This window comes from Aythya fuligula, chromosome 26 (assembly GCF_009819795.1).
Source record: "Aythya fuligula isolate bAytFul2 chromosome 26, bAytFul2.pri, whole genome shotgun sequence".
NCBI classification, from domain to species: Eukaryota; Metazoa; Chordata; class Aves; order Anseriformes; family Anatidae; genus Aythya; species Aythya fuligula.
The window spans coordinates 5072804-5099827 of record NC_045584.1 but is presented as its reverse complement, the minus strand read 5'-3'; the positions used below and the strand labels follow the sequence as shown (position 1 = coordinate 5099827).

General features: G+C 44.8%; 1 protein-coding gene across 7 annotated transcripts in view; it reads right to left on the bottom strand.

The window, feature by feature from the left end:
- DOT1L (DOT1 like histone lysine methyltransferase) overlaps positions 1 to 26563 on the bottom strand; it is a 66600-nt gene extending 40037 nt beyond the window's left edge. For 3 of the 7 annotated variants that reach the window (XR_004254208.1, XR_004254209.1, XM_032203506.1), the window contains exons 1-6: positions 26453 to 26561; positions 10606 to 10649; positions 8045 to 8119; positions 5389 to 5452; positions 3627 to 3855; positions 197 to 291 (exon numbers count right to left, since the gene is read on the bottom strand). Coding sequence is in view for 5 of the 7 variants with exons in the window: in XM_032203506.1 (XP_032059397.1) it covers positions 197 to 291; positions 3627 to 3855; positions 5389 to 5452; positions 8045 to 8119; positions 10606 to 10649; positions 26453 to 26533 (588 nt within the window). In the remaining 2 variants the exon portion in view is untranslated. Of the gene's footprint in view, positions 1 to 196; positions 292 to 3626; positions 3856 to 5388; positions 5453 to 8044; positions 8120 to 10605; positions 10650 to 26452 lie in introns of all 7 variants that reach the window. The other 4 variants (XM_032203502.1, XM_032203503.1, XM_032203504.1 and 1 more) reach the window with 2 other exon arrangements.
- Positions 26564 to 27024: the final 461 nt, after the last annotated feature.

Here is a 27024-nt window from a genome sequence, read left to right as displayed (position 1 = left end):
CTAGGAAATGACTATGCCCACTCCTCTTTCCCCAAGCACACTGTGCTCCAGGTCTTCATGACCTGAGAAGCAAGAGCATCTAGGACTGACGCTCTGCTTTTTCTTCCTGTGAACTCCCAGCAGTTAGCAGTAATTCTGAACTAGTAAGGTAGCCTTCACAAAGACACATACGTGCAACTCACTTCAAGCAACTCACCTCAGCATATTTGGCTGGAATATCAGCTTTCTCCACACCATAGTGATGTTTGCAGTTTGTGGCTGCAGCTACTTGAAGCACCACCTGACCCACACCTGCAGAAGAGAAAAAACAAACCTGAGAATATGTTTCAGTAGAAAACCACTGCAAAGGGAGACAATAAGAGCTTTTAGAGCAAAGGACAAGTTGAAAAATGCAGGTATTCTATTGGACAAGGCTTCAGAGTACAGCCTCAGCTCCCAGCATCTATTCCTCAAATTTAAAGCAGACTCAAACCAATGTACATTACTGAAATTAAGTCCCATTTTCCTACAAGACATGTTATGTACTGAGAACCCACTTTTCAGTAAAAGGAATTTACATCTTGGCTAGAAAGTGTGTGCTGCAATTTAACTTTTAGAACTTATAGAAAAAAAAAAAGAAAAACTGGCATTACAGTTTTGACATTTACATTCTTCAGTACCTTTAGCGCTTTTATAATAGTGTAAGACAACATTTACAGTCTTGCTTATACTGATAAACACTGATGGCTTCTTCTATTAAATATTGAGGCTCACTTCTAGAATTTCACACAGGCTTATGAATAGCTGGATTTACAATTTTTGTCCACAAACTTTATAATTGAATCTACAGATTTTTTAATTGTATTTCACTATTTAATTAATTGAACAGTTAGACAAACCCTACCTCAACCCAAAACAAATACTTGTTGGTCACATACCTAAGCTATTAATTTGAAGACTAACTAAAATGTTTGTTTAGCAATACTGTTATTAGCTTTCACTGTGAAATGCAACACAAATTCTGAGGACACATAGAGCTTATTATTATATGGGCTAGTTTAGAATACTACTTCATAAAACATGATAGGGTTCAACACTCAAAATTTCAGAAGCAACCACACTACACTGGCACAACTCCATAATACTTAAAAATGCATGAACTTCCTTCCCAAAATCTACTTGCATCAGGCACGCTACCAGCAGTAATTAGCTGCCATTTCTACACCTTCGTTGAATGCATTTCCCCTCCTCTACCCCAGCTTAGGTTAAAAAGGAAAAAGGGAAAAAAATCTGCCTGTACAAGTGAGATCCACATTTTGCACACACTAGAGCAACACCATTCCATTTGTTAAAGTGCTCACTTAAAATATTCTGAAAACATCCAACATTCATCAATAGTACATTGATGCATCACATTTTGTCTATGACTAACACAAAATGCGTTCTTGTCTCACCAGTGCACTTAATCATTCCATGGATGACCACATGGGAAACAAGAGTGAATCTAAGAGGATAGCCCATTTACACAGAAAACATATTGCTGTTTTCCATTTCATTGGCTGCCGGCAGGAAGCGGCACTGGTAATTGAAGGGGTGGAACTCCTGCCTTTAAACCATTACCACTATAATGCTGTCTGGCACAATGAGAACTCTAGTGCTGACAGGGTTTTTTGTTGTTTCACTTTTTTATTCCCTTCCTAATTCCCATTTTGCATACACATGCAGATTTTATACACATGCAAATACAGATGTACAAATTTCTGCAGGGTATGGGCAGAACATGATCGGAAGAATAAACATTTCCCTGTTTCTTATTTCCAAAGAGCAAGGAGGACAAAGACTAAAGGGAAGATCAAGAACACACTGTACTGACAGAAATCACAATACAGCATAACAAGTTACTAATCTTTTTTGTTTTGTTTTTGTTTTTTAACTACTTTTTTTTTTTTTAAACCAGAATTTAACTGTATTGTGACCTCCATTTGCCTAACGATGATGCATACCTGCATAAATTCCTCCCACTTCCACAAGCTTTTGGCATCACAAAGACAACAAAAATGGCCACAGCATCCTGGAGTCTAGCCCTGCTGTTTAGCCACTGCTGTATGCATATAACTACTGGAAGGACATTAACATTATTACTATTAATAATATGCTATGACAATGTTCATATTTACACTACACTCAGTACTTCATTGTTTACAATTTACAAAAGTTTACTCCCTTCAGTATAACCTCAGTAACGATGCTGTTTTCAATTGTTCAGTGCTCCAAACATTGGAAGTCGAAGACTTCTGAATTTAAACCATATCTTTAATATGTGACTCCCTATACCTTGAATTTTTACACTGTTGATCAGCCTCCAAGATTAAAGTGGGGAGAAGGTTAGCAATAAATACCTGACTTCAATTCTGATGGTACTAGGTACAAATATCCAGCATTTGACCTTGATCACACACTTCATCTTGTTACATGATCAGCAGAACTGCAAGGTTTCAGATATCATCTTCTTTAACCTTCCTGAACAAACAATTGCAAGTATCTAAGGCAACATTTTTTTTTCTTCCAGATGGAAAATAGTTTATCAGATCTGATACCTTTCTAAATGTCTCGTTTGAACATAAGCCATCGAACCAGGAAATCTAATATATAAATTCCACAGAGGGAGGAAGGGGTTGGGGCGACCCTTCCCTGATAGCCCTGACTGGAGACATACTAAGTTGTGGGGAGAAGGATGGTAGTCGTGCTTGTGTTTAAATCTAAATTAGATTTGTTTTTAACAAATTAAATACATTTTTTAAATATTTTCCCCAGAAGCCCTGCAACATACCAAAAACAAAACCAAAACATAACTTCATTTAAAACTTCACAACCAATCCAGTAAAAGGGGAAATTCTTATTACTACTTTCCTGCTCTAAACCAGATTTTAGCAACAATAAGAACATCATCTCCTTGCTCATAATATCTGTTCCACATGCATTTGAGTTGTATCTGGTTTCTTTACCAGATAAAAGCATCTCCCTTTAAAACTCTAACCTAAACAACAAAATGCAGTTGCAGGTTACTCGACAGATTTTGTGGGGGGTCTCACAATGCAGCAGTTAAAACTAACCATAAAGCCTTTATTGACACACTGAAAAGTAAACCAGAGGGGAAAAAAATGGTTAATTTTCAGATTACATGCCAAGTGTTTCATGCTGTCATGGGAGAAGTCAGGAAATCATGTTTTCATATACGAATGGCATAAACTGAATTCACAGAAAATGGATGAATCCTTAAAAATTAAACTGCTGTTATTATCTTTTAAAGCATCATTTTTAATATTGTTTCTTCTTTGTAAGTGTATTCACCAACAGCAACAAACACCAAGAGTTTTTTGTAATAAGGGTTTATTGCATTTGTAGGCTGACATTTCACCACAGGGAAGAACGTCTGGGATGTCTGCTTGGTCTACTTAATCCTGTCATGAAAAGCAGAAGCATCACTGGGGATTAACTAGGAAAGGTGCTTATTCTATAATGCAATCCTTAGTCCTGGTTTACTTTCCAAATGTGAGGTTTTGCCTTTTTTTTCCTCTGCTCATAAGAAAGGAAACAACAGTGAGCAAAAAGAAGGAAAAAAAAACCTTAAGTTATTGGTCACTCACCACTGCCCAGGTCAACAAACAAATCATCCTCAGTCATTTTAATTTCATCTATCATTTGGGCCACTAAGTCAAAGGAAGTTTCTCCATAAACCTCTGGGGAAAAGGGCTCATAGTTGTTGAGTTTCTCAGGATCAGTCACCGAGTGGTTATACACTTGCTGCAGGATGTGACGGAGGAGTCCGTTGGAGGGACGTGTGTTCAGCTTCATCGGTTGGGTGGTTCCCTTCCACTACACATAGAAAGCAAGAAGACATGAACCCAACGTGAGGACAACAGAACATTACCAGAACAAGGCTGCGTTTGTGTAACACAGAAATGAGAGAAATTCCCTCCCATCCCCTCTCTCACTTGGTCCAAGATGCTCTGTAAATACAAAAACAGTGAATGACACTAAAAAAATACACAATCGCGATTGGTTGTCTCACCTCAACTAACAGGTAATTTAAAATATGCCTGATAGAAATATGTGGTAAAAAGAAAATTGAAGGGATGTAAAAATCAACAGACAATGGAAAGCTTAATTCTGAGCATATATGGAGTAGGAGTGCAAGTTTGTTCACCCCTTTTTTATTTACTGATCACCACTGAATAGTACAGTCGCTGATGTTAACTGTACTGTCAACGTAAGAGCAGTTTTGTTTTTTATCAGGAATTGTAGGATGGGAGGGATCATATGTACACAAACAGGGAGTGGCAGGAAAGAGATGGCAATCAAGCTTTCTTTTTTCTTCAAAAAGAGAACACTCCCTCCTAAACAAAGTTTTTAGTTTAAAAAATGTTTACCTTTCATTTTGATAAGGGAAAATAAACAAAAAGGACAACTCCAGAATCCTGCCTATATATTCCTGTATTTGAAATTCAGATGGAAAGAAGAAAATTAATTTTTAACAATTAAACAACATATGAACAAAGAAGCCTAAATCCAAACGAGAAGTTTTTAGGGAGCTGAATGCCCATAAAGTGAAGGAACACCTGGCAGAAAAAGTCTTACTGCCTTGTATTTTTCAAGTAATTCATACAAACACATTTGAGAGGGAAAAAAACAGCCTTATTTTCAAAATTAAATAAAATACTAACATTAACTCATTACTCATGTTTTACTTCCTCCAATTCAGCCTTTTAAAGGAATAGGGAAAAAAAAAAACACCTTGTTAAATTTGTCTGAACACAGAATACATTCTAGTTTTCCCCATCGGAGTGATCCTGAAGAACAGAGCAGCTGAACTGAATGGTAAGCAAGGAAATTCCTAAGCCATGGATCACTGCCACAATACACAGGAGGGTTCATATGGATTACTTAAGTACCCATAAGCCACAGATTTCCACAAGCAAAAGTAAATCTATATGATAAATCCTTGTGAAACATTTACAAGCTAAATACACAGAAACCTTCCCCCCACACACCCCACCACCAAAGGTAACTCAGCTATTTCAAAGTGCCAAAACAGTGGAGCTAAATGTGTGCTCAAAACATGATGGTTTACAAATCTACAGTTTGGGGGAAAATGTTACTATGCTTTTTCTTCCAGTAAGAAATGCCTTCCAATACTAGCTCTTTGACTGCCCTATTGTGATCAAGAAAGCAAGGTTTAATGTAAGATTTATTAACTCCCCCCAGAAAATGGAAGTAATGAAGTACCAGTGATGCAAATAGACTGAGACATGATCTGGCCCTAAATTGGTCACACCTTTCAGATATTTACTGCATGTGAATTCAAACCAGCAAGATAAACATCGTGGCATAACAAAGGTAAATACATACCAACTGATGAATGCTGTCAATGGCTCGGTTGTACTTGTCACAAAGCCTCTGCATGCTTTCAAAGCTACAGGGGAGAAAGAATGTGGGGTCAGTTAGATAGGGAACTTTAAAAGGCAGGTTTGAAGGTACAACCTTTAGCCTTTCTGTCTTTATAGAAACTAAGTAGGTGGCTATTTATGGTTTGTTTCTTGCAGTGCATATAATTACTTACACAGCTTTAGGTCATTGCACAGTTTCCTTCAAAAAAAATCCCAGTTGACCAGCAGTACATGATATACATGTATAAGCAACAAGTTCTGCAATAGAATACAACCTATTTGTGTAGTGGAAGAAAAAAGGCACTTAAATTTTGGAAACTGAACATTAATATAATATTAGTTCCCTTAGTGAACAGGAAAATAATTTAACTTAAACTATGATTTATCAGAAAGTTTTCTAATCTCATAGTCCATTACTTTCTTTTCATGTCCTCAGATGCACAGAAATGTAAGACATTTGTAAATTGTTCTCCTTTGCTCCACCAGCTCTCCATGATAATCAGTCCTGGGGCAAGCAGAAACTAACTTTGTGCCTGAAAACAGACAGAACCAGCACACCCATCAGAAAAGCACAGTGATTGCTTTGTGGGTTGGTCAGGATTACAGTCGGTTCAGCCAGATGCATTAATAACAGAAGCTGAGAGGATTAAAAAAATCATTTCAGGGAAAAAAAGATATTGCTAGGAACATCAGCCATTACATAAGCAAATCCCACAAAGCAACAGGGGAAAAAATACAAGGAGTTACAGTGCAAGATATTTAAATCACGGCCATCCCCAAATCAAGAAGAGGGAAAACCAGGGGACAGGAAAAGAAGGTGGCCCTTCAGCCTCTCATGAGCCCCATGTTATTGCTGCACTGACTAAGACACCCCACTGAGGAGCACTGCTGACTTCCACTTCAACCTTTCAGCTGCACACCTTTAATTCAGTCTTAAGGCAAGGCAGGAGTATGAAATGAGTTTGTCCACACGGTACATGCATTCCTATCATCCACCACTTTCTGTTCACATCCATTTGTCAGTCCATCTGCTAAAAGTAATTTTTCCTGACAATTTTTTCAAGAAAACAAAATAAATTAAAATCATTACTGAAATTACAAGTTTATGACTTCCTTGAAAAGTTGCAGAAAGATAAGCGAGGTGTGACTTGTGGGAATAGATGGGTTGTTTCTTTTATTCGGTATCACTGCTGGCAACACAGACACCACCCAGTTAGACATGCCCAGCCAGGCCACCAGAATCACAGAAGTTAGCAAAGTGTGGATTGGGCTCTTCTCCCAAGCACCAAATGATAAGACAAGGAGAAATGGCCTCAAGTTGCGCCAAGGAAGGCTTAGGTTGGATATTAGGGGAAATGTCTTTACTGAAAGGGTTGTGCAGCACTGGAACAGGCTGCCCAGGGAAGTGGTTGAGCTACCATCCCCGGAGGTCTTCAAGAAACACGGAGATGTAGAACTTAGCAGCGTGGTTTAGTGGTGGACTTGGCAGTACTAGGTTAAGGGTTGGACTGGACGATCTTAAGAGGTGTTCTCCAACCTCAATGATTCCGTGATTCTATGATTTTAAGTTACAGCACTGCAGTCTCTGTGCATAAATAATGCATTTAATGACAAGGGATGCTGGATCCTGATTTCTCCTTCTGAATTCACCAGGAAGAAGAGAGGGACTAAAACATCTTGCAGTGAAAGAGTTGAAATGAAATGCCGAGAGGAGGAAACAATACCTTAAGCAGATTGTGATAAAAGTACCTGCATGGGGCTCAGGACAATAGCCAGTGATAACTTAGAAAAGGATGGATTTTCACCTGCAATTCTCATTCTAAGTTTAGCCATGCTGTGGACTTGAACATATTCAGTCTTTCCCATGACAGCAATTAAGGTTGTTTTTGCAAGCTACAGCTTGAGGGTCATCTTTTTGTCCAGTCTCAGAACAAAAAAGTCACTGCACAGAACCTCAGACTTCTCCAGAGACAACGCAGGGCCAGGGTCTGCCTCTCCCAGCCTCAAGGTGAATGCCACGTACTATACATTCATTTCCAGCTGTGTGTGGAATAGGCCTTCACATGCAGCTACAACCATCCTAAAATTACTTCTAGCTGCCTAAAAGAGCAGTATGAATTCTTTGCCTTTTAATTTATCCCTCCACCCAAACAGCGTCCTACTTGCACTGCGTGCTAAGCAAAGGAGGAACGGGAAGGTTAACCTCCCACAGGCATGGCAGGCGAAGGACACAGTGCTGACAGACAGTTCTGGCATGCAACTTTCTAAACAGGAATTCTTAGTTACTACAAAAGTAAAAACCTCAGTGCCATTCAGATTCCTAACGCTGGATGCAGTCCAACCGCACAGATACCGATCATTGTTTCAGAGTGAGTAATTCCAACGTACACACCAGAGCTCAACTTTCTGCTGTGTGGAGTTTCCAATTATGTCCTTAATCCAACAGCCTTTGCCAATATTTCTGTTACACATTTCCTACCAAAAATAACTCTGCAGAATCTGAAGCCAGTTCTAAAAGAAAACTTTGGTTCGTAGTGTCTAAGAATAACTAGTTACAAACTGATTCACTATGAACTGTGCTGGCCTGTCCTCCTGGTGGGAAAAAGTATTCCTCTCACCTTTTTGTGTCATAGTCAATTAAAACATAGTTTTCCATAGCAAGCTTGAGATCTGGGATTTCTTCACAGACCCACCTGGAAGAAAAGAAATAGAATAAAAACAACATATACAATTACTTATAGCAAGGCAGTCTGTCTCAATTCTAAACAGGCATTGCTATGTATTACAAGAGAATGCTGCAGCAGACATGAAAGCTCACAATATTACCAGGAGTAAGGCAGAAATCACAAAATGCTAATTGGAAAGCTGCAATAGTTCATCTTTGTGTTTAATAAACAGTAAGGTGCCCATAGACGTTGGCAGTAGTATGAAGCTATTGAAATGGCTTCAAAATCAGGTGATAAACATATTCAATTTATCTAAAAATATTCAAAGCCATATATGATGCTAATCTAACATAAAATGTAATGCAGAAGTGCAGGATTTTGAAAGGATTTTTAACAAAACGGATACTATAACAAGCTTGACAAAGCTGAATGTGGATAAGACATTTCCTACAGCACCCCAGAACAACACTGCCAGCCATTCATTGCAAGGATATTCTCCTCTGTGTAGCGCTCTAATCTGCTTTTACACTTCAGATGACCCAACCTGAAACAGATTTTCAAGAGCAATTTTAATAAAAGACCCCTTTTTCATGCTGAATTAAAGCCCCATATGTTGTTGTCATTGGTAATGGAAAGCTTGCACCCTCTTACAGGGCATCTGACAACGGTATCTCACAGGAGATCTTCACTCTTGAAAAATAGTAAGATTAATTCTTTTCAAAGACAACTTCAAAGCCACATAGGCTTTGGGCACACTTTCTTCCAAAAACACCAAAACAGGAAAGCACTATCATCACCATCAAGAAACCTCCGAGAAAGGCACAGGATGAATTCCAACAGGAGTGGCAGTTTCTTCTTTATGTACCTTGATGCATGGTTCAATTTTGAAGTGGTGAAAAATGACAAGAGATCGAAGAGGTCTGGTTCCTTCTGGCTGATTCACTCTTATTATATAAATAGGTATATGCAATTAAAAATAAAAGTTTCACAACCGTGGCTGACTCTCTTCTGGTGAATACCTTATCCCCCTGAACATTTTATAACTTTAATCTTTGTGTTTTTTTTCCTCTTAAATTAGGCAAATGGGCAGCCAACAGCTGCTTACCTCTATATCTTGAAGACAGAAATACTTCTTGACGTTCTTCTACATCAGACTTACATAACCACATTGTGGTTACTTTGCACAAGGCAGACAAAGGCAGTATGAAAGCCTGCTTTCACTGCAATCAGGTTTGAAACAAAGTTGTGAAACATTTCTTTGACCAAACTGCTTTCTAATGCAACTTTCCTCTTGCTTTCAGGTAGCATAGCACTGAAAACACCAGCACAGATGATTGGTAACCATTTTCAGCAGCAGCTTCTCAGCACCAGCACAAGTGAACTGGGAGTAGCAGTGGCAGGGCATCTCATGCCAAGCTTTTACAGTCAGAAAAAGATTTCTTTTAAAAATAACAAAGTCTCAGCTCTAGCCTCCAGCATAGCCACTACACATTCCCTCCTACCACAGCCCATGGTAAAATATTTTGATTTCATCTATGTAAGTGGTATTATCAACACTGCTACTTAGCTCTCCCACTCATGCTGGGAGCAGCTTCCTGGGCCATCTGGGACTGAGCAGATTCCAAGCTCAGGTGGCTCAGAGACGCTGCTCTTTGCATTGTCTCTACCTGCACTATCCAGCCATGAGAACCTACTGCAGGAAACAGCCCTCCAACCCAGATAGTCTGTACAGTGAAGCTCTAAAACAGTTAACGCAAGCAGTTTTTAAACAATCTGAAGTCTAATACTGACCTCAGATGTTTGGGGTGTTTGTGTCAGTATCAAAAAGGTAGCTTTACAGCAAGTCACTTCCTAATCCTGCTGAAACAACAGCAAGCCATATCATAGCCACAGGTTGTATTGACCCTAACACTGTTTGGAAACACTCAGACTTCTTACAATGTGTGTTTAACTTTCACCTTTAGCCTCCCATTTTTCCCCAATATTGGTCCAACTCTACCAGCAGTCAAGAGGAATGCTAACAGGGACATCAATCCCAAAGGGATGCTGCACCATTACAACAACAAGGAGAAAAGGGAGAGGGTGAGGAAAAGGATGTGCTGTTGATTCTTCAACAGGACCACAACTTTCAACACATGCCAAAAATGTTTTTTTGTTTGTTTTAACTTTTCTCGTCTAAAGGTTGAACACAAACTGCCTTCACTGGTTACCGAAGCAGAGTTGCCTCAAAGCATTGCAACCTTTGCTATAAGCAGCACCAAACGTTAAGTATCACTATTTATTTTTAATCCTGTTCAAAAGAAAATGGAACTTAGCAAGTTAAAACAAAGTTAAAGTTTGACAGGAAAAAGCTAGAGATTTTTGTTGCAGAAACATCAATTCAGCTCAGAAAATAATTTAAAGCTAAGATGTAGTTCTGACTGCTGCCCTCCTTCATATCCCAAGATGTCCATCCACCAAGACACAGAAACGCACAAGAAAGGGTTCCAGCAATGTCTGCATTGAACACTTACCGAATTGTCTCAATAATTTCATGAGCAGCATCATGGTGTTTGTCCTGAAATAAGAGGAAAAACAGATGTTTTTAAAAAGACATTAAATGTGCTGTTCTTCAGAAGATTACAGGAATCAGTCTTTTTCAGTACACAGAAGACATGTGTACCAAGGAAGGAGTCTTTGATTGACACCCACACCATTAAACTAATCAAAATTAGACCTCTAAGAAAAAAATAAGGCTTAAGGAAATATTTTTTTCAAGCCTCTATGAACTAGCATACACTTAATATGAAGGATCTATCATTCTACTTCTTTCTTTGTCATTGCCTGAAATCAGGAACTGCGTATCTGATACCATTGACAATTTTATTGGTATGCAGAAGGTACATGACTGCAAGCTGCACAACAAACAGCTGATTTCATCGACCTAGTAGCTGGTACACCCTCACATCTCCAGACGGACAGTCAGATGAATGCAAAGAGAATGGCTTTCTAAAATAAAGCATCAAATGAGCAGTAGGAGCGGTATCAGTGTAAAAATCTCACAGCACAAAGAAGAGAGACCTGAACACACAGACCTCTTTATCAACTGAAAAACAAAAACCACCCACACAACACATTAAAACTTGCGCACTACAAGTATACACTAGACTGTGAGGCACAGATGTTTGTTGATATTAATTTGGGAGTTTACTCAGGAGCACAAGCGCGTTTAACAAGCCATTCCAAGCACACACCCATAAAGCCCTTGTAGCTGCATCTATATGCACCATGCTACAAAAAAAAAAAAAAGTCTATTTGGGGGAAGTTACAGGTGTTCCTATATATATTGTTGTATCCATCATGTGAAGACGTGGTTAGCAGAGTCCATCTGCACAGTTTGGGTTACATTTAGACATTTGTTTCTTAAAGTGGCTTTGATCTTTTAATTAGGAGCCCAGTATCTAAGGACATTTCAGAGTTAAAAACATATAGGCTAGCGCTCTCAAATAAATCCCTTGTCCCTCACCTTCTGCTGCAGAAGTGTAATTTCTATAGAATTACCATGGGAAATGCTATAGCAAAGTGCAGGGCCAAGTAACACAAAGCAAAGGACTGAGGCAGGGGAGGGAGGCAGTGGAAGAAGAGAAACACTAATGGACAGATGACCTGAAGGCTGGGGATTATTTCTACTTCTTCAAGTCACATGCTGTAAGTCACATAGAAGCTTTTCCCATCAGCATTGCAGCTTTCACATATGCATGAGGGAACAGAATTCCCCCTTATGTAACCAGTTCATATGCTCAAGACCAATCAGACCTGGAAGAGTTCTCTTTCCAGAAACTCACACACATCCCTATAAATATCCAGATAAAAAGAATCTCATGACTGAGAGGGGCAGAAATCAAGGCAAGCATTTCTTAAGTGTGTTATGGTGAAGGTACAAAGTAATATTTTACAAGGAAAAGCTTTGATTTTCAGAACAGCAAAAATTAACTCCATTCATCAAGGGGTTACATGAGAAAAATGAAATGCTCCTGTTGCGCTATCAGAAAGGAGAGGCTGCCAATATAAGAGCAGTCAGGACATTTAGCCCAAACCAGCGGCACCAATAAACAAGGAACCAGCTTGGAGCATCAGGAAATAATTCTACTGGCAAGCCTTGGCTTAGGAAACAGGGAGGTTGAACAAGAATCCGCTCCCGACTCTCATTGCACATGAAGAAAGAAAAGGCACGAAGAAGAAAAGGCATACACAGGAGGAGGGCTCGCCTGTCTTTTTATTTGTTATCTGCGAAGTACGAAAATAACCCAAGACAGCCAGCTCATCCATAAACATCCCCTGTAAATTTTCACCTTTCACTACACGCAGAATTATCATGCTGTAAACCCCCTGGGCTGATCTAGCTCTTCCAGTAAGCTGTGTTCCTGGATAGTAAGAATACGGTTTATCAACGTAAGTACATTATACCGGAAAAGTGAATTCACACTTAGAGGGGCATAACCTTTTTCTCTGAAGAAGTTACATTCTTCACACTTTCAGTGCTAGCAGAGCACAATTAGAAACCCTTTGTCCTATAGGTCTTCATGACAATGCCCCAACAAATATCCAAAACTGCTTATTTAACAGATTCCTTTGTCTTGGGTTAAAAGTGAAAAATATATAAATACCACAATGCGTGTCGACAGCTACAGACCACCCAATTCAAGCAAGTGGTTTTATTCATGCAACCCCATGCCTCCATGTGGAAACTCCTGCCAGAAGGGGCCTTTCAGAGCTCGGTTTGTCTCTTTATCTAGCAGCAACCAAGTTCAAAAAAGCTCCACGTTTACTGCAGCTAAACTTCTTGTGTTGCAACACTCACCACGTTTACTGTTCTCTCCAATATGCTTTGTACAGGTAGACAAGCTCCTAAGGTCTCTTGCAAGTCTTGCAAATGAAATCAAAGATGATCTAGCGTTTCTTCAAAGCATAAAAGGCCATGGAAAAGAGAGGAGCAAAGGAGGGAAAAAAATAGATCTAAAGGAAATACCAATCAGCTTCCCTTTCTTTAGGGACCACTTGTAGCTCTGTTTCAATGCTACAGTTGTAAAATTTAACAAGAACAGACGTTAGCCAGCCCCACTCATCCCAGCTGCGTTCGTGACACTGACAGAGCCTTCAGCAGCTCATGGAGCTTCTGAATGGAAAACTCACCAAAGCAAAGCTGCAGCCTCCCTGGGTTCAGCACTGGCAGTTGCCTAGCCCCTTACAAGCAGATGGGCTGCTTTTGGCTGGACACACAACTGTGATTGGTGCAGCAGTTTTAAGCTGCTCTTTCCACAACCACATTGGGAGGACCATGAAGCCGGCACCAGGCGGGACAGGTGGCGGCCAGCAGCCAACACCACACATTTGGAGGCGGACAGAAGCCTGCGCAACTCGGACACCAATTCAATTTTTTCAATCCCCTTCCTTTTTCAGGCAGCAGTAGCCCACAACCGTACAACATTGCCTGTGAGAGCACAGCCTCACACCCTATCTGCTCTCCCAATGCTTTGTCAGCGAAACTTGCTGGTAAAGAGCCTCCTACAGACAGACCGGCCATCAATCACAGAAAACACTGTGCAGAAGCCTTCTGGACGAGCCTCAAGAAACAAGCCTACCTGCTCTGTGGGCGGCCACAGGAGGATGCCTTGGTGCTGAGGCCAAGAGGAGGCCTGGTCATCCTGCGCCTCGGCCCCAAGCCCTCCGCCAGCCTCCTCATGCAGATCGAGAGGCCCCCAGAACCTCCTGGGCCACGCGAGCAGAAGCTGTTTCACGACAGAAGAATTCCACACTTTAATGTGGCCTGGGCACATTAAAAAAGTTGCAGACTACAGGAACTGAGAATACTCAAAGCTACTCATAACAAGTGAAAAACAAAAACAAACACACACTGGTAGTTATTACAGCCAACTCTCTCTAACTGAAATTTATAATACAGGGTTCTTGTCTTCAAGTTAAACGTTTGATCTAAAACTGAAATATGATCTCCCAGATAAAATTCAAGTTTTTGCCAAGACATTTCACAGGAAAAATGATGGAAAGAAAGCAGACGCTTTTTCAAAAATCACTTGCAAGAACACAGTTTTGTATGGAAAATGGCAGAGGAAAGTTTCAGGGAGCACAACTGGGCCAGATTTCCCCATCCACGTTCCTACAACTCTAACGTCAGGAGTCTGAGGGCCAAGGCCAGAACCACATCCACTACTGTGACTTGGAGCACATCAGTGTCCAGATGCCCTGCCAGCACACGTTCCTGCTCCTGCACGAGCCAGTCTGCCCTTTGGCACACAGAGATAAGGCCATGGAGCAATTTTTTAATTATATATATTTATTACTAGTGTTATTATTGAAGAGCTTGATCTTTCTGTTTACCTCTTCCCTAAGAGTTACCCATCCTGATTTTTCCTAGTGAGGACTCTTTCCTGTAGCTTAGGCTCAGCTCTCTTGATCACAGGAAAAAAAAAAATATATATATAGGAAAGCTTCTGCAGGCTTCAATGCAGAAGTCAGCCAGCCCTCTTGCTACTAAAGACATTTTGTATCTTGCAGATGAGAAGCACTGCAGGTGTTTTTAAAAGAACAAATAGGAGTGTCCAAAAGCTCTTGACAAGTAGTATTTTCATGTAACCACTATTTTCTATAATCACACACTTTTAACCCTAGTTAAAAAACCTCATCAGTATGACTACAGCTTTTAAGTTTTCAGTAATTATCACAACTATTAATGTAACATCTACAAAGAGAACAATCACACTACGCATCATACGAGCAGTGGCAGACACATTTCAGTTATAGATAACTTTGTTCTGCGAAGCACCAACTTTTTCATAAAAAAAGTAGTTTTTGCTAAACACCACGAGAGCAAGCAGGAGTGAAAATAACCATTTATTTTTGCCAGAACGCAAGCTCACTGCTATGAAGGAAGGTCACAAGGAACACAAAGCACTACCCACTCTTGCACAAGGTGTGGCTGTTTTGGTCACATTATTTTTCAAGTAAACTTCATCCCTTAGGAGATCTCAGACATTATTTTGATGTAATTCTGTAACCTAGTCTCTCAGGTGCATTTGTAGAGGACTGGTTATCTCACAGTGCAACTCCTCCAGCTCTAACCCAAATCCCTAACCTAAAGCAACAGATTTAAAGACTACACATTTATTTCTCAAACACACAGAACGTGTTCAATTACATCAGACAGCTGACATTGCCTGAAGCAAGGAACAATATCCTAGTGCCCTTCCAAATTCACATTTTTCTATATTTAGGTCCTGCATATGAAACTATGCTTATCCTGTGGGGCCTGGTGGGTAAGCACTGTTACTCTGCACTTCATTTTCCCCACATGTGAAACGTGAGCCTAGCGAGATCTGATCAGCCTACACAGCACTGCACACTAAAGGCAGCAAACAGCCCAAACCTGGGAGAACAAATGGTTTGAAATCCTGGGTGTGGCGTTGGGGAAATTAGAAGAAAGAAAAAAAAAAAAAAAGCCTGTGCCTTTCTATCAGTAGATCTCCAAGCACCATACAAAGGGTTTGAAGATTCCTTATCTGCGTTTCACAGATAGGAACATTCTGTGCATAGTGACTGCCCAAGACTGAACTGTCCTGCAGCAAAAGCAATTCTCACCTTTGCAGAACTGGTTCAGTGTCTGACTCACTAGACCACACTTCCTCCTCCTAAAACAGGCTGGGTGGCCAAAGTAGCTCTTCAGAAGCGTGCAAGCAAGTTGTGGTCAAGCATTCACAAAGCAGGGGAAAGAGATCTCCTGTGAGCTCTTCACTGCCCACCAGATGAATCCAAATGACTCAAACACCAAAATCTGACACAAGGAGTTAAAAATGCATTAAGAGCAAGATTTGTGTACTTTTTAATGATTAGATCCTGTCCTACTTCCCACACTTCAACCACATCACACTGACTGCCAGTTACCAAATGCTGAATCCGCTCATGTTTTCAGCAGAAGTCACTTGGATCACCGAATTCTGACCTACCACCGAAGACAATCTTATTTAACCTGCATGATGCGGGAGGTCAGTCTCACTAGCCTCAGGGTTTAAAACACAGCTTGGGTGCCTGTAGCAGCAGTGGTCCATAAATCTGAAGGAGAGGATGTTACAGCTGGAGACAAGATGGTTAGCAGAGATCAAAAAGACAGATTAGGAAAAGCCAATCAATCTTGCAGAAGACTAGCAGGACAAGCGCCTCTAATGGCCCTGGGTTCCCTCCATCTGCAGAGGATGGGTTTAGGTGCCAACAACGGCTGAGGAAGGCCAAGCGAGCTGCTGTGGTGCTGCTCTGCGTGGCACCTGGACACCCTCTCAAAAGCGTCGTGCCTTCAGCAGAAGGTGCTTCTCCTCCAGGGCTTACCTTTATTTACGCCCTCTACGGAGGCTCACCAGCACAGCTTCAACATTCACAGCACATCCACAGCCAACAGCAACTACAAGGGTCTGTGAAAAGCCAAAACCAAAGCGCTTCCAGCTGCTATGAACAGCAAGCTCTGAAATCCAGTCAGTGCCTTGAACCACTTTGCATTTTTAGGTCTTGCTTCATGCTAAAACACCAGTTAAACTTGGAGTAAGGAAAAGGGAAAGTATGGTCAATGCAATATTCCACGCTGTATACATAGACTATTTTTTTATATTATCAGATTTTATCCCAAAGCAAGATACTGTCATCCAGTTTCCACAGCAAAATCTGAAGAACAAATCTTCTTGCCAAGGGATATGAGGATCAGAAGTCTTTTCTGAAGCATCCAATTACTGTTGTTCCCTTATATCAAGGAAATTTAAGGACATTCACAAAAATACACGCACATCAGTATGTATAGAAAGATACCTCCTGCTGCTAACAGGTTGCATCTGTTCTCCTCCCAGCCTCAGAGAAGCAGCAAGGGAAGCAAGAGCAACCACAACTGCATTTTGAAACCCATCTCCCACACAGCAAGAGAGCAGCCAAGTTTGCTGCAGCTTCAGCAGTTAGTAAGTTTATTGTCTAACAAAACTAAACAGAAAACACCACGGAAACCATGGAGTGCATTATGGCCTCCTTAAGGGCCAAGCTCCAGTATATACCAAAACTACCAAGTTAATGAAGGAAAAAGGGATTAGATTAGAAAATCCAAACTCATCTGGGTAATCATTATAGACCATGAGTACCAGTGATCCAGTATTTACAGCTGTGGGTCTGGATGCTACCAGGCACTCACACTTGACTTTCACTGCAGCTACCTAAACCACAATAAAACCGTTTTGCCTTTCAACATAGCAATTACAACTGTTGCTACGGACACTGCACAAATGCAAGAGGGAATCCTTCCCGTGAAAGTGTGTAGGAGGGGCTGTATAAATACATTAACATGCAATCGCTCTGCAGAAGCGTCTGTGGCAACATCCACGTGGGACTGTTACACCAGGATGACCCGCTGGCTTCAGGCGTCACAAGCCAGACATTGCCAATAGCAGCTCTATTATGAAAGAATATAAATTAGTTAAAAATTCCAAGACATTTATATCGGAGCACACAAGGGAATGCAACTATTTTGGTAAAGCAGCACCTTGCACTGGCACAGACTGCTGCCCTTTTGGTAACTGCAGTCAGACTGTTCCCACAATACGACAGCTGGAGGGAGCATGCTGAAGCCTCAGTTCTTCCAACAGCAGAACAGCACCACGTGTACGTGCAGAGGACTCTGTTTGCTTATTCTGGGAGAGAGCAGGCTGCTGGACTTCCACTCAAGTCAACAACAAAGAAGGCCCCGCCAACATTTCACGAACACCTTAAGCCCACGCACCTCACCATTACCTCTCCAAAAGCCAGCTCCTGCTCTTGGGCAGCACTGCCAGCACATGCATGCCTCAAAGTCAGGGAAGGGCAAAGCTGAAAACGAACCTTTTTAGTGTTTTGGCTGAGCTCCCTTCCAACCAGGCCAGTTCACCGCAGCAGCGTGCAAACACACCGCTGTAAGGGCAAGGGCAGCCTGGTCACAACAGCAAGCGGACAGAGCTGGCAACAGCTGCTGCAACTCGCAGAAGCACCAGTGCTGAGCTTCCCTGTGGCCAGAGCCCTCGTTAATGAAGAAATAACAATCCTATCCAGCAGTAACCGGAGAGGTGGATGGAGCAGAAAGGAAAACAGCCATACACATCCACACTGCCAGGAACTTAAACCTGCACGTAAAATCTAAGCAGAGTTATTGCTGGTAGAAATTAATACCCAGCCCCAGAGCTGCATTAAGTGCCTGAACTTTTCCAGCTCCAAGCAGACTCTCTTCCCCTGTTTTGAATACTATCCTTAAAAACTACAGCTTCCCTACCCATTTTTTCCCCATTAATCACCTTTAATTAAGATAGCACAGAAGCCCCAAGAGAGGGATCAAGGCTTTGGGACCTTCCTGCTTCTCCCCACCAGCAACCATCCCTTCTGACGTACCCCCCTGGAAGGACTGGCAACTGAGGCACCAAAGGAGACCCCCAAGCCGTGACAAAGGCAATCCCCCTCCTTGGATGAGCAAGGAGGAAGAGCAGAAAAGCTGCTATCATCTTCCTCGATCCCGCTGACTTTCAACCTCTGCAGTGGAGGCAGGCAAGGCTGGGAGGAAGCTCAGGGCACAGCCTCGCTGGACCAGCAACGTGATGTTTTGCTGATCCCCGTCTCCTGCAAGGAAAAGTGGCAGGCCAAAAAGAAGCATCTTTCAGGCCACTGGCAGGACAAGGATGCCTTGAACAACCACGTCATATCCCATAAAGATATTCCAATCTGGGACAGCTCGGGAATTCTACCCCTACTTACCAGGCTTCAATACTACAATGTAAGTTAGCGATAAAGCCTTGCACTCCTTCTGAAGCCCACTGAGTTCCTAAAGATGTATTGGGAGGTACAAAAGAAGAATACAAATAGTTACGGTTTCTCCCCAGTAAGCTTCAACTTGTGGAGCAATGACACAAGCTACACCCAGCACAGATTTGGAACAGCACATGAATTTCCAAGTGCCAACGATTCTTTAAAGCTTCAATTTTAAAGACTTGTAAATAGTTTAAACCCCACAATTTTGCAGTATTTTCATCTTCTGTTGCAGATTTCTGTTTCTTCACATAACCAGAAAGACCAAGCGCGACAAGCGGTGGCTCCAGCCCCCAGCTCCAGGGGCTGCCTGCGGACCCGCAGGCCAGAAGGGCTCACCTGCACCACCACAGCAAGCCAGCTGCGGCAAAAGAGAAATGAAAAAAATGGTTTTAATGCCCAAATCCTTCTGGATTCTATAAGTAGCTACTACCATTTTTGAGGTTTAAAAAGTAAATGACATAGTAATGCCAAAAACTCAGAGAGCTACCCTTCACACCAAAAGTATCTGAAACGTTTTCAATTAAAGTAACAGGATTAGCCCCCTCTCCTTTTATCTTTATACACGAACTTATTCAGAATTTTCTGAAGGTTTTCTTGATTTTTTTTTCCTGATAAACTTTCCAACACTTCATTTAGCTCCTCAGTATAAAAATCCTTAGATTTTTCACAGGGCACCAAGCAAATCTTTCAGTGAAGACTTTTCGGAAACTCTCATTCACTTGTTAGATAAACAAACCAAAATACTCAGCACAGAAACTTTTTCATCATTCATAGATCCGTTCATATCTGTGAAGCCATCATTTCCTGCTGTAAAACATACTCACCTTCTTCCTATGCTCTAAAAATAGTACCTACTGAATGTGGTATCTGTAGAAGCACGTGGCAAGCATCGCACATTCAATTTTATTACTTGATCCCCTCTTCAGAGGAAGTTTTGTCATATCTTTAATAATCACTACAAGAGTAAATATATCACGGTCCTAATGCATTCAGACACCTAATATGAACTTTTCTTGCTTCTGTGGATCCTTCTGTTAGAAGCAGAAAATAAATTAAGCAGCAGTATTTTAAAGACATTGAGATACTTCTGGATTATCAATCCGTGATAATACACTGGGTGCAGGGGGGGTCCTTGTCTCGATCGTTACAGTGAAAAGCTTTAATCAGCCAGTCAAAGGTTAACTCAAAGCAGCCACAAAAATAAAGGAGAGAGAGGCAGTAAGAAAGAGCTAAAATAGAAAGAAAGAAGAGTACAAAAGTAGACATATGGATGTCTGGGGAGAAGGGTGATTAAATTTCCCATAAATCTTGCATACCAAGAGGTAAGATATTTTGCCTAAGCTCCCAAGAGAAACACAATTCACTCACATAGCTGAGGCTTGAAAGGATAATCATCTCCATATATATTTAGGCTGCCATGAAGGACAAGAGTTGGAGTTGCATGTGGTGGCATGGATTTCCCTTGGCACACTGAAAGCTTTCAGTACCGCATCTGACCATAACTGATGGGTGCGTTTTAGGCAGATAAATTTGAATTGCCAGAGCTGGAGCCCTGGCCGGGACAGGGACATGAATCCTCACTCATCTGCTGCAAAGAAAAGCACCACCCTGAACAGCTACTCCATCTTTCAACAGTTACCTTTCAGATAACTGAGTTATATGAGACATAAGGAGTACCACGGTTTCAGGATGAGAGGCAAGGGAACGATTTTTACTTTATATACAGCAACATTAGGAGAAAAGCATTTGTCAACCCAACTCGTGATTTTGTATTGCACCCAACGGGTCAGAGCCTTGAACAAAAGCCAGAGGGAAAACCAAACGAGCACCGGGCGTCACTCCTGGCAACTTGCACTTGGCGGGGCAGAGCCCAGAAGGCAGCTGCTGTTCAGCAACACCCACGTGCCTGAGGTCCTCCCATCAGCGAGGCCACCTCGCGGCATGCTGCTGGGCTCTCAAGAGCAAAGTACCGAAAAATGAAATAGCTGTGCCAGCTCTGTCATTTGCTTCTGCTTATTCACTGGGTAGCTGAGAAACCCAAGCGCTTTTGAAATGACTGAGTCAACTATTTGCCAGCTTTCTACCGCTCACTCCCGCCACTCCAAATTCTTTGAGGACTGGGGACGGCACGAGGGTTTGAGAAATAGGAAGTCTGCTAAAGTTTTCAAACCTTTTCTTCACTAGAGAAGTTTCTTTAATTAATGAGTCATCCCCACAAACACTTCCCAACAAGCTGCATCAACAGCATCTGTGAAATCAGAGAAAATCCCCTAACCCCTGCTGCCGCCGCCACCGAATTTCTGGGTGATTACTCAGGGCGCGGGGAGGCTCCGTGGGCAGAGGCAGCCCGACGGCCGCCCCCAGCCCAGCCGAGAGGCAGCGTGACTCACAGCACGGAGCAAGGGTGGAGGGGGCTGCCAGGAAAACGCTGGAACTTTTTTTTTTTTTTTTAATATATTTTTTTTCCAGCCCAGCTATTTTCAGCCCTCCAGCTCACAGCACCGCCCCGCACAGCACCGGAGACCTGGCACCGTGCCGAGACATGGCCCCGTTGTGCCCCCCCTGCCTCCAGCACCAAGTGATGCAAAGGGAAACTGCTCACCATCAGCTCGTCCCAGTGGAGTACAGGACTGGGCAGGGAAGCAGCAAGAGGATAGGGCTGTGGACAGGGTTGGCGACAGGGGGACAGTGCTGGGGACAGTGGACCCCCAGGACCCTTCCGTGGTCCCCCCAGCCTAAGCACCATTCCCACTCCCGGCTTCAGCCTCTCCCACGCCTGCTTCAGCTCCTGAGAAGTCAAAGCCAGCTGTCAGAAAAACGACTGCCACTCAAGCTGAGTGACACAACGAGGGGAAAAAAAAGAAGGAAGACATTAAATTCAAGTATTTGTAAGCAAGGTTTGTTGTTCATCTCTACGGTTGATCTTTAATTTTAAAGGTGTGCTCCCAGCTGGGCAGTGATTTCCATTGTCACAGGCTGCCCTTGGGCTTTTAACGCACAGCACTTTGGTGACAGGATGACAGCAGCTGTCTCCCCAGCCAGGTGGGGGGGCTGCGGGGAGGGTGGTAAAGCAAGGATAAAATCCACACAGGAAAAGCACCATGTGCCCTGCCACCTGTGCAAACACCACCCATCAGCACCACGCTTGTATCCCATTACTCCACAGCACTGGGCACACACACGCCCCTCCCACGGCCAGAGGCTGACAACACCAAAGCAGCCAGCAGTAATTTTTTGTGCCTTTACAGCCAAAAATCAGCAGCAAAGAGGAGGAACGCAGACTAACCAATGAATTGTTCAAGCCAGGCTTGTCCTCACAGTTGCGGATGTGAAGGCACAAGCTTCAGGGGCTGACAGTGGAGGCACCTCACCCTCAAAAGCCTTTGATGGTGGCACAGGTGGGACCATCCCCTCCTGGGACAGAGCCGAGGCCCCAGGACTTCCAGGCTGGGAGACGGGAACCAAAGCAGTCAGAGACACCCTGGGTGCAACACCAGCATACAGAGGGGGCCTGGGCCACCAGGGGGGCTCCCAGGCACCACAGCACAGCCCCCTGCGAGCACACGGGGAGGTGAGCGGTTAGCTTTTGGGGAACGCTATTCAGCGGAACAATGGGAAGGCCTGGAGATGAAAAGATCCAGGCAAGACAGGCAGGCATGACTCCCAAGATAGACAAGGATTTGTAGGCTGTTTTTTTTAGCAGGACAGGGCACAAGACATCTGCAGCCATCAGGACGAAGGCTCAGTGCCACCAGGGAACCAACTCCCCCCGTGTCACCCAGCTGCGCCCCACCAGGGCTTCCTGCACCATGCCACAAACCAGCCCAGCGCCAGCATGGAGGAGAGGAGATCAATAAGACACTGCCCTCTTACCGGTGCAAGCGCTTGCTCATACCCACAAACCTGTATGCCATGTTAGGATGCAGTTTAACGACAATTTGGGTGACAAAAAACAGCTTCAGCAGCTCCCAAGCCTCCTGTTGCTCAGCTCCACATTCAAGTAACCCCTGGCTGGTGCCATGGATAGTATGAGCAGGACTGTGCCAGATCAGATTGTGGCACTGAGACAGATTTTTTCTAAAAACACGCCTTTTTTTCTCCCCTATGCACGACAGGCTGAGTTCTAGGGCAGGGCCGCTTGTGCAGGGGAGATGACAACTGCAGACTCCTCACAGATCAGGCAGAGCCCACCACAGTATGGGAAATCTCCCCATTCAAATCTAAGGAATGCTTGGATGTAACTAGAGTAAAAATCAGAGACAAATACAGGAGAATGAATGAGTTTAAGGATAGTTCGCTGGAATAAACCTAACCATCTGCAAGTCTTTGAATGACAAGGGGATTTCACCCCTTGTATCCATCAGATCTACCTCTAGGCAGCAAGTACCACGTTGTGCATATCCATGCTCGAAGCTGCCTACAAATGCCACCCTCAGCCAGCATTAGCCTATTTAAGACCACCTAGATCCATTAATTCCACTCAATCACCCAGCTGGGCAAATAAGGAACTTCTTTACCCAGGCCTGTACCTCTTATGCTACCAAAACCATTGGGTTTTGTTGTTGTTGTTTTGTTTGTTTGTTTTTAAACACAGTATCACTGGTCTTTGACAACCTAAAGCAAGCAACAAATGGGGCAGGTATGTGGGAGTCAAGGAGTTAAACCGCATACAAAAGAATAAACTCACTTCAGCTCTGATTAAGCAGGGCACTCATAAAAACAGAGGTCAACATCAGAAAATATTTTGTGAGTCATAAGGAGAGATTACTCACCATGCACTATTCAACTTACTCATCACAGTGTGCTATGGACAGAACTGCTCACCATGTATTCATTAGGAAACCATGGCCTTTCCTTTGAGAAAAGCAGAAGGCGGGGGAAAGAGTCATACTTTCAGTTTTGTATGTAAGCCAGTGGGAGGCTGTATCTGCAACGCCAGTGCTCTCTCCTCCCACGGCCCTAATTAGACTTGTAGGGAAATACGTGTTTCACATCACCCTCCTCGGCTCTTTTAGCATCCCAACAAGCCTCAGTTTGTCAGCTGAGCTATTGTGCAAGCTCAGCAGTCTGAAGAGATCCCACTTTTCCTAATGGGCACGAAATAAGCAGCAGTCCTTAAATAAACAGGCGTTTATCAATCCAGGCACCCATTGATACAAGGGACTGGACCCTTAGCCCTGCACACAGAGCAATACTAACGCCGCTCCTTTCAGACGTGGTAAGCACACAAAAATAGCCAAGTGACTTAATGGGGGGGGTTACATCACACCGCGGTGCTCGTCAGGCTGCAGGTCTCAGCCACCTCCCAAAACCCGATCTCGGGGAGGACGATCCCTGCCACCCCTGTGCCTTCACCCCAAGTAATCAGCGGGGGCCACGAGCTTCCCCTTCCCCTTTTTCCCCAACTCTCTTTGGGAAACGCATCTCACATCAGGAAGCAGCAAGAAAGCTGCTAACCAGAACAACCGGAGGCATTTCTGTTCCTCCCCAGGTATCCCACCTTGCTTCCTAGGAAGCCTGCAGCAGAAAGAGTGGTGAAACTAAGAAATGTTCTGCTTACGTCAAACGGAGCCGAGCTCTAAAACCACAACGGTACATATACCCTGCTGCCAACTGAAGGCTGAGCCAGCGAGGGAAAGAAAGTCTGCAGTTCAGCAGAGTACAATGTTAGCAGGCCAAACGCTGCCATGCACAAAGAGCAGGATTTATTTCCAAAGCTCCAGAGTTCATCTGCTGCCGCAAAGGCCAGAGCCGTGAGCGGCGTGCGTGTGTGTATGCATGCGTACCCACGCACACAAGCGTACACTCCCATAATATGCAGCACGATCTTTTCAACAAAACTGCAGGACAGAACATTGATTGGCTCCAGATGAACCATCCACTTCTGAATTACCGTGGAAAAATCTGCAGTGCCAAGAGGCCGGTTTAACGGCAGGATGTTCGGGTTTTGCGGCATTTCTTAACATACGCAGATAGCACATGGGGATAAGCACCCTGCCCACCACATTTCTGATTAACTGGGAAAGCAAATCTATGCACACTGCCATCTTCAGAACCTGCTGCTCAAGTTTTCCTAAATTAACTAAACCCTTGTTTCCCATGCGGAAAACAGCACCAAAATTCACACGGTGGGGGGAGCAGGGTTGGAGGATTTTTGTTTTTAAGAAAAACGTATCAAGTTCTGCAAATACACACAAAACCGCTCCTTCCTTCCAGATTAATCCCTAACCTATGTAATCTTTAACCTACACTTCAATCAGACAGCCTAGAACCGCAAGTTAATATTTGGCAGCACGAAGACCGAACCGGTCAGCATTATGCTTTCAGTTTCTGACAATTTAAGCAGAGCGCGCGCCCGCGCACACACACGAATGACAGAGCTGCCCAAACAGGAAAGGCTGCATTAACCAGCGTGTGCTGGAGGCTCCAGCTCCGGGAGCAGCCGATGAAAATAGCACGCCAGCATACATGGAGGATGTTTTGGAAACCACAGATACAGCAACAGCACCGAAAGGCAGCGGCAGATAGGAAGGCACAGCCATCTCCCCTGCCACAAGCAATACATTTCTAATCATTCACACACAAGCATGTTGCGATTGCCAGGCGAGCGGTATCGGCGGCATCAACTGCCCCAGCCTCTGCGTCCCAGCATGTTCTCCCTGCGAAGCAGCACACATACAAGAGCAAGCCCTGAAACACAAGGAATAATCAACAGCACGCAGGCCAAGCAGAGGAGCTATCTACACGCACAGGGGTTTCTCCTTTTACAAAACCGTCCCCAATGCCGAGACAAACGCTTGAGGTGAAATACTGTTCAAGGATCGACACAAGCGCTAGGGACAGAAGAAAAACACCATCCCCAGCCTTTCGCCTCTCGTGAGGTGTTCAGACCGGGCACGGACATTGCTATCAAGGTCACGCATCTCGGAAGAGACTCGGAAGGGGCAGGAAGGAGCCGGGCAAGTTGGGCAGAGCGCCGCTCACGTAGCCACGCGGGGCCGAGTGACATTTTATTTGAAAGCGTGTGGGTCGCAGCTGCCATCAACCGACAAACCGCACCGGGAGCCGGGCTGCGAGGACAGGTGCTGGCGTGAGGGAAGCCGGGCACGAAGCCCCTCGCCGGGCTCCTCCCGGGCCCCCCGACCCCACCAAAACCGCCGAACCCCGGCAGTTTGGCCCCGCTCGGAGCGGCTCCCGCTGTTACCCGCTTCCACGAGCCGAGCTGGGGCAAAAGCCGAAAAGTTTTCATTAAGCAGCCCTCCTCCTCCCCGCCCTGCAGTGCGGGCAGCCAATTATAGGCACAAACGGGGAATTTGACTGCCCGGGGAGCCGCGGCAGCCCCCGGGCCGCTCCTCGCCCGCCGCCCGGGGCGCTGCGCCCGAGCCGGGGGCCGGGGCCGGGCCGGGGCCGCCGCGGGCCGGGGGGGACCCAGGGGGAAACGGGGGAAAGGGGCGAGGGGCGGCGGGCGCTGACAGGGCGCGGGCAGGTGCGCGGCCGGGCCGTACTCACGTAGACGGGCAGCGGCCAGGGGTAGACGGCGGGCTCGGCTCCCACCGGCGACTTGAGCCGCAGCTCCAGCCTCTCGCCCATGTCGGCAGCCGGAGGAGCGGGCGGCGGCCCCGCACCATGCTAGGGGGGCCGGCCGGGGTGTGGCGGCCGGGCCCGGCCGGGGGCGGGAGCGAGGGGCGGCGGCGGCGGCGGCGGCCGGGGAAAGGGGGGGGGGGGGGGGGGGGGCGCAGGAGGGCGGGGGGGGCGCCGCTCCCCTCGCCTCCCTCTATTGTCGGCGGCGGCTCGCGGGGCTCTCCGGCGCCGCCGCCATCTTGGGCCGGCGTGAAGCGGAGCACAATGAGGCGCCGGGGCCGGGCCGGGCCGGGCCCCACCGACGCGCCAGGCTCGGGGGCGGGGGCGGCCGCGCTCCCTCCCCCTGTCCTCAGCTGCCCTCCCCGCCGCGCGCCCCCGCCCGCTCCGCCCCGCCGTGCGCGCCCCCGCGCCGCTCGCCCCCCTCCCCTCCCCTCCCGGCTTCGCGAGTGCGCGCGGCGTGCACGAGCGGGGGGGGGGGGGACAGGGCAAAGGGGGGCACC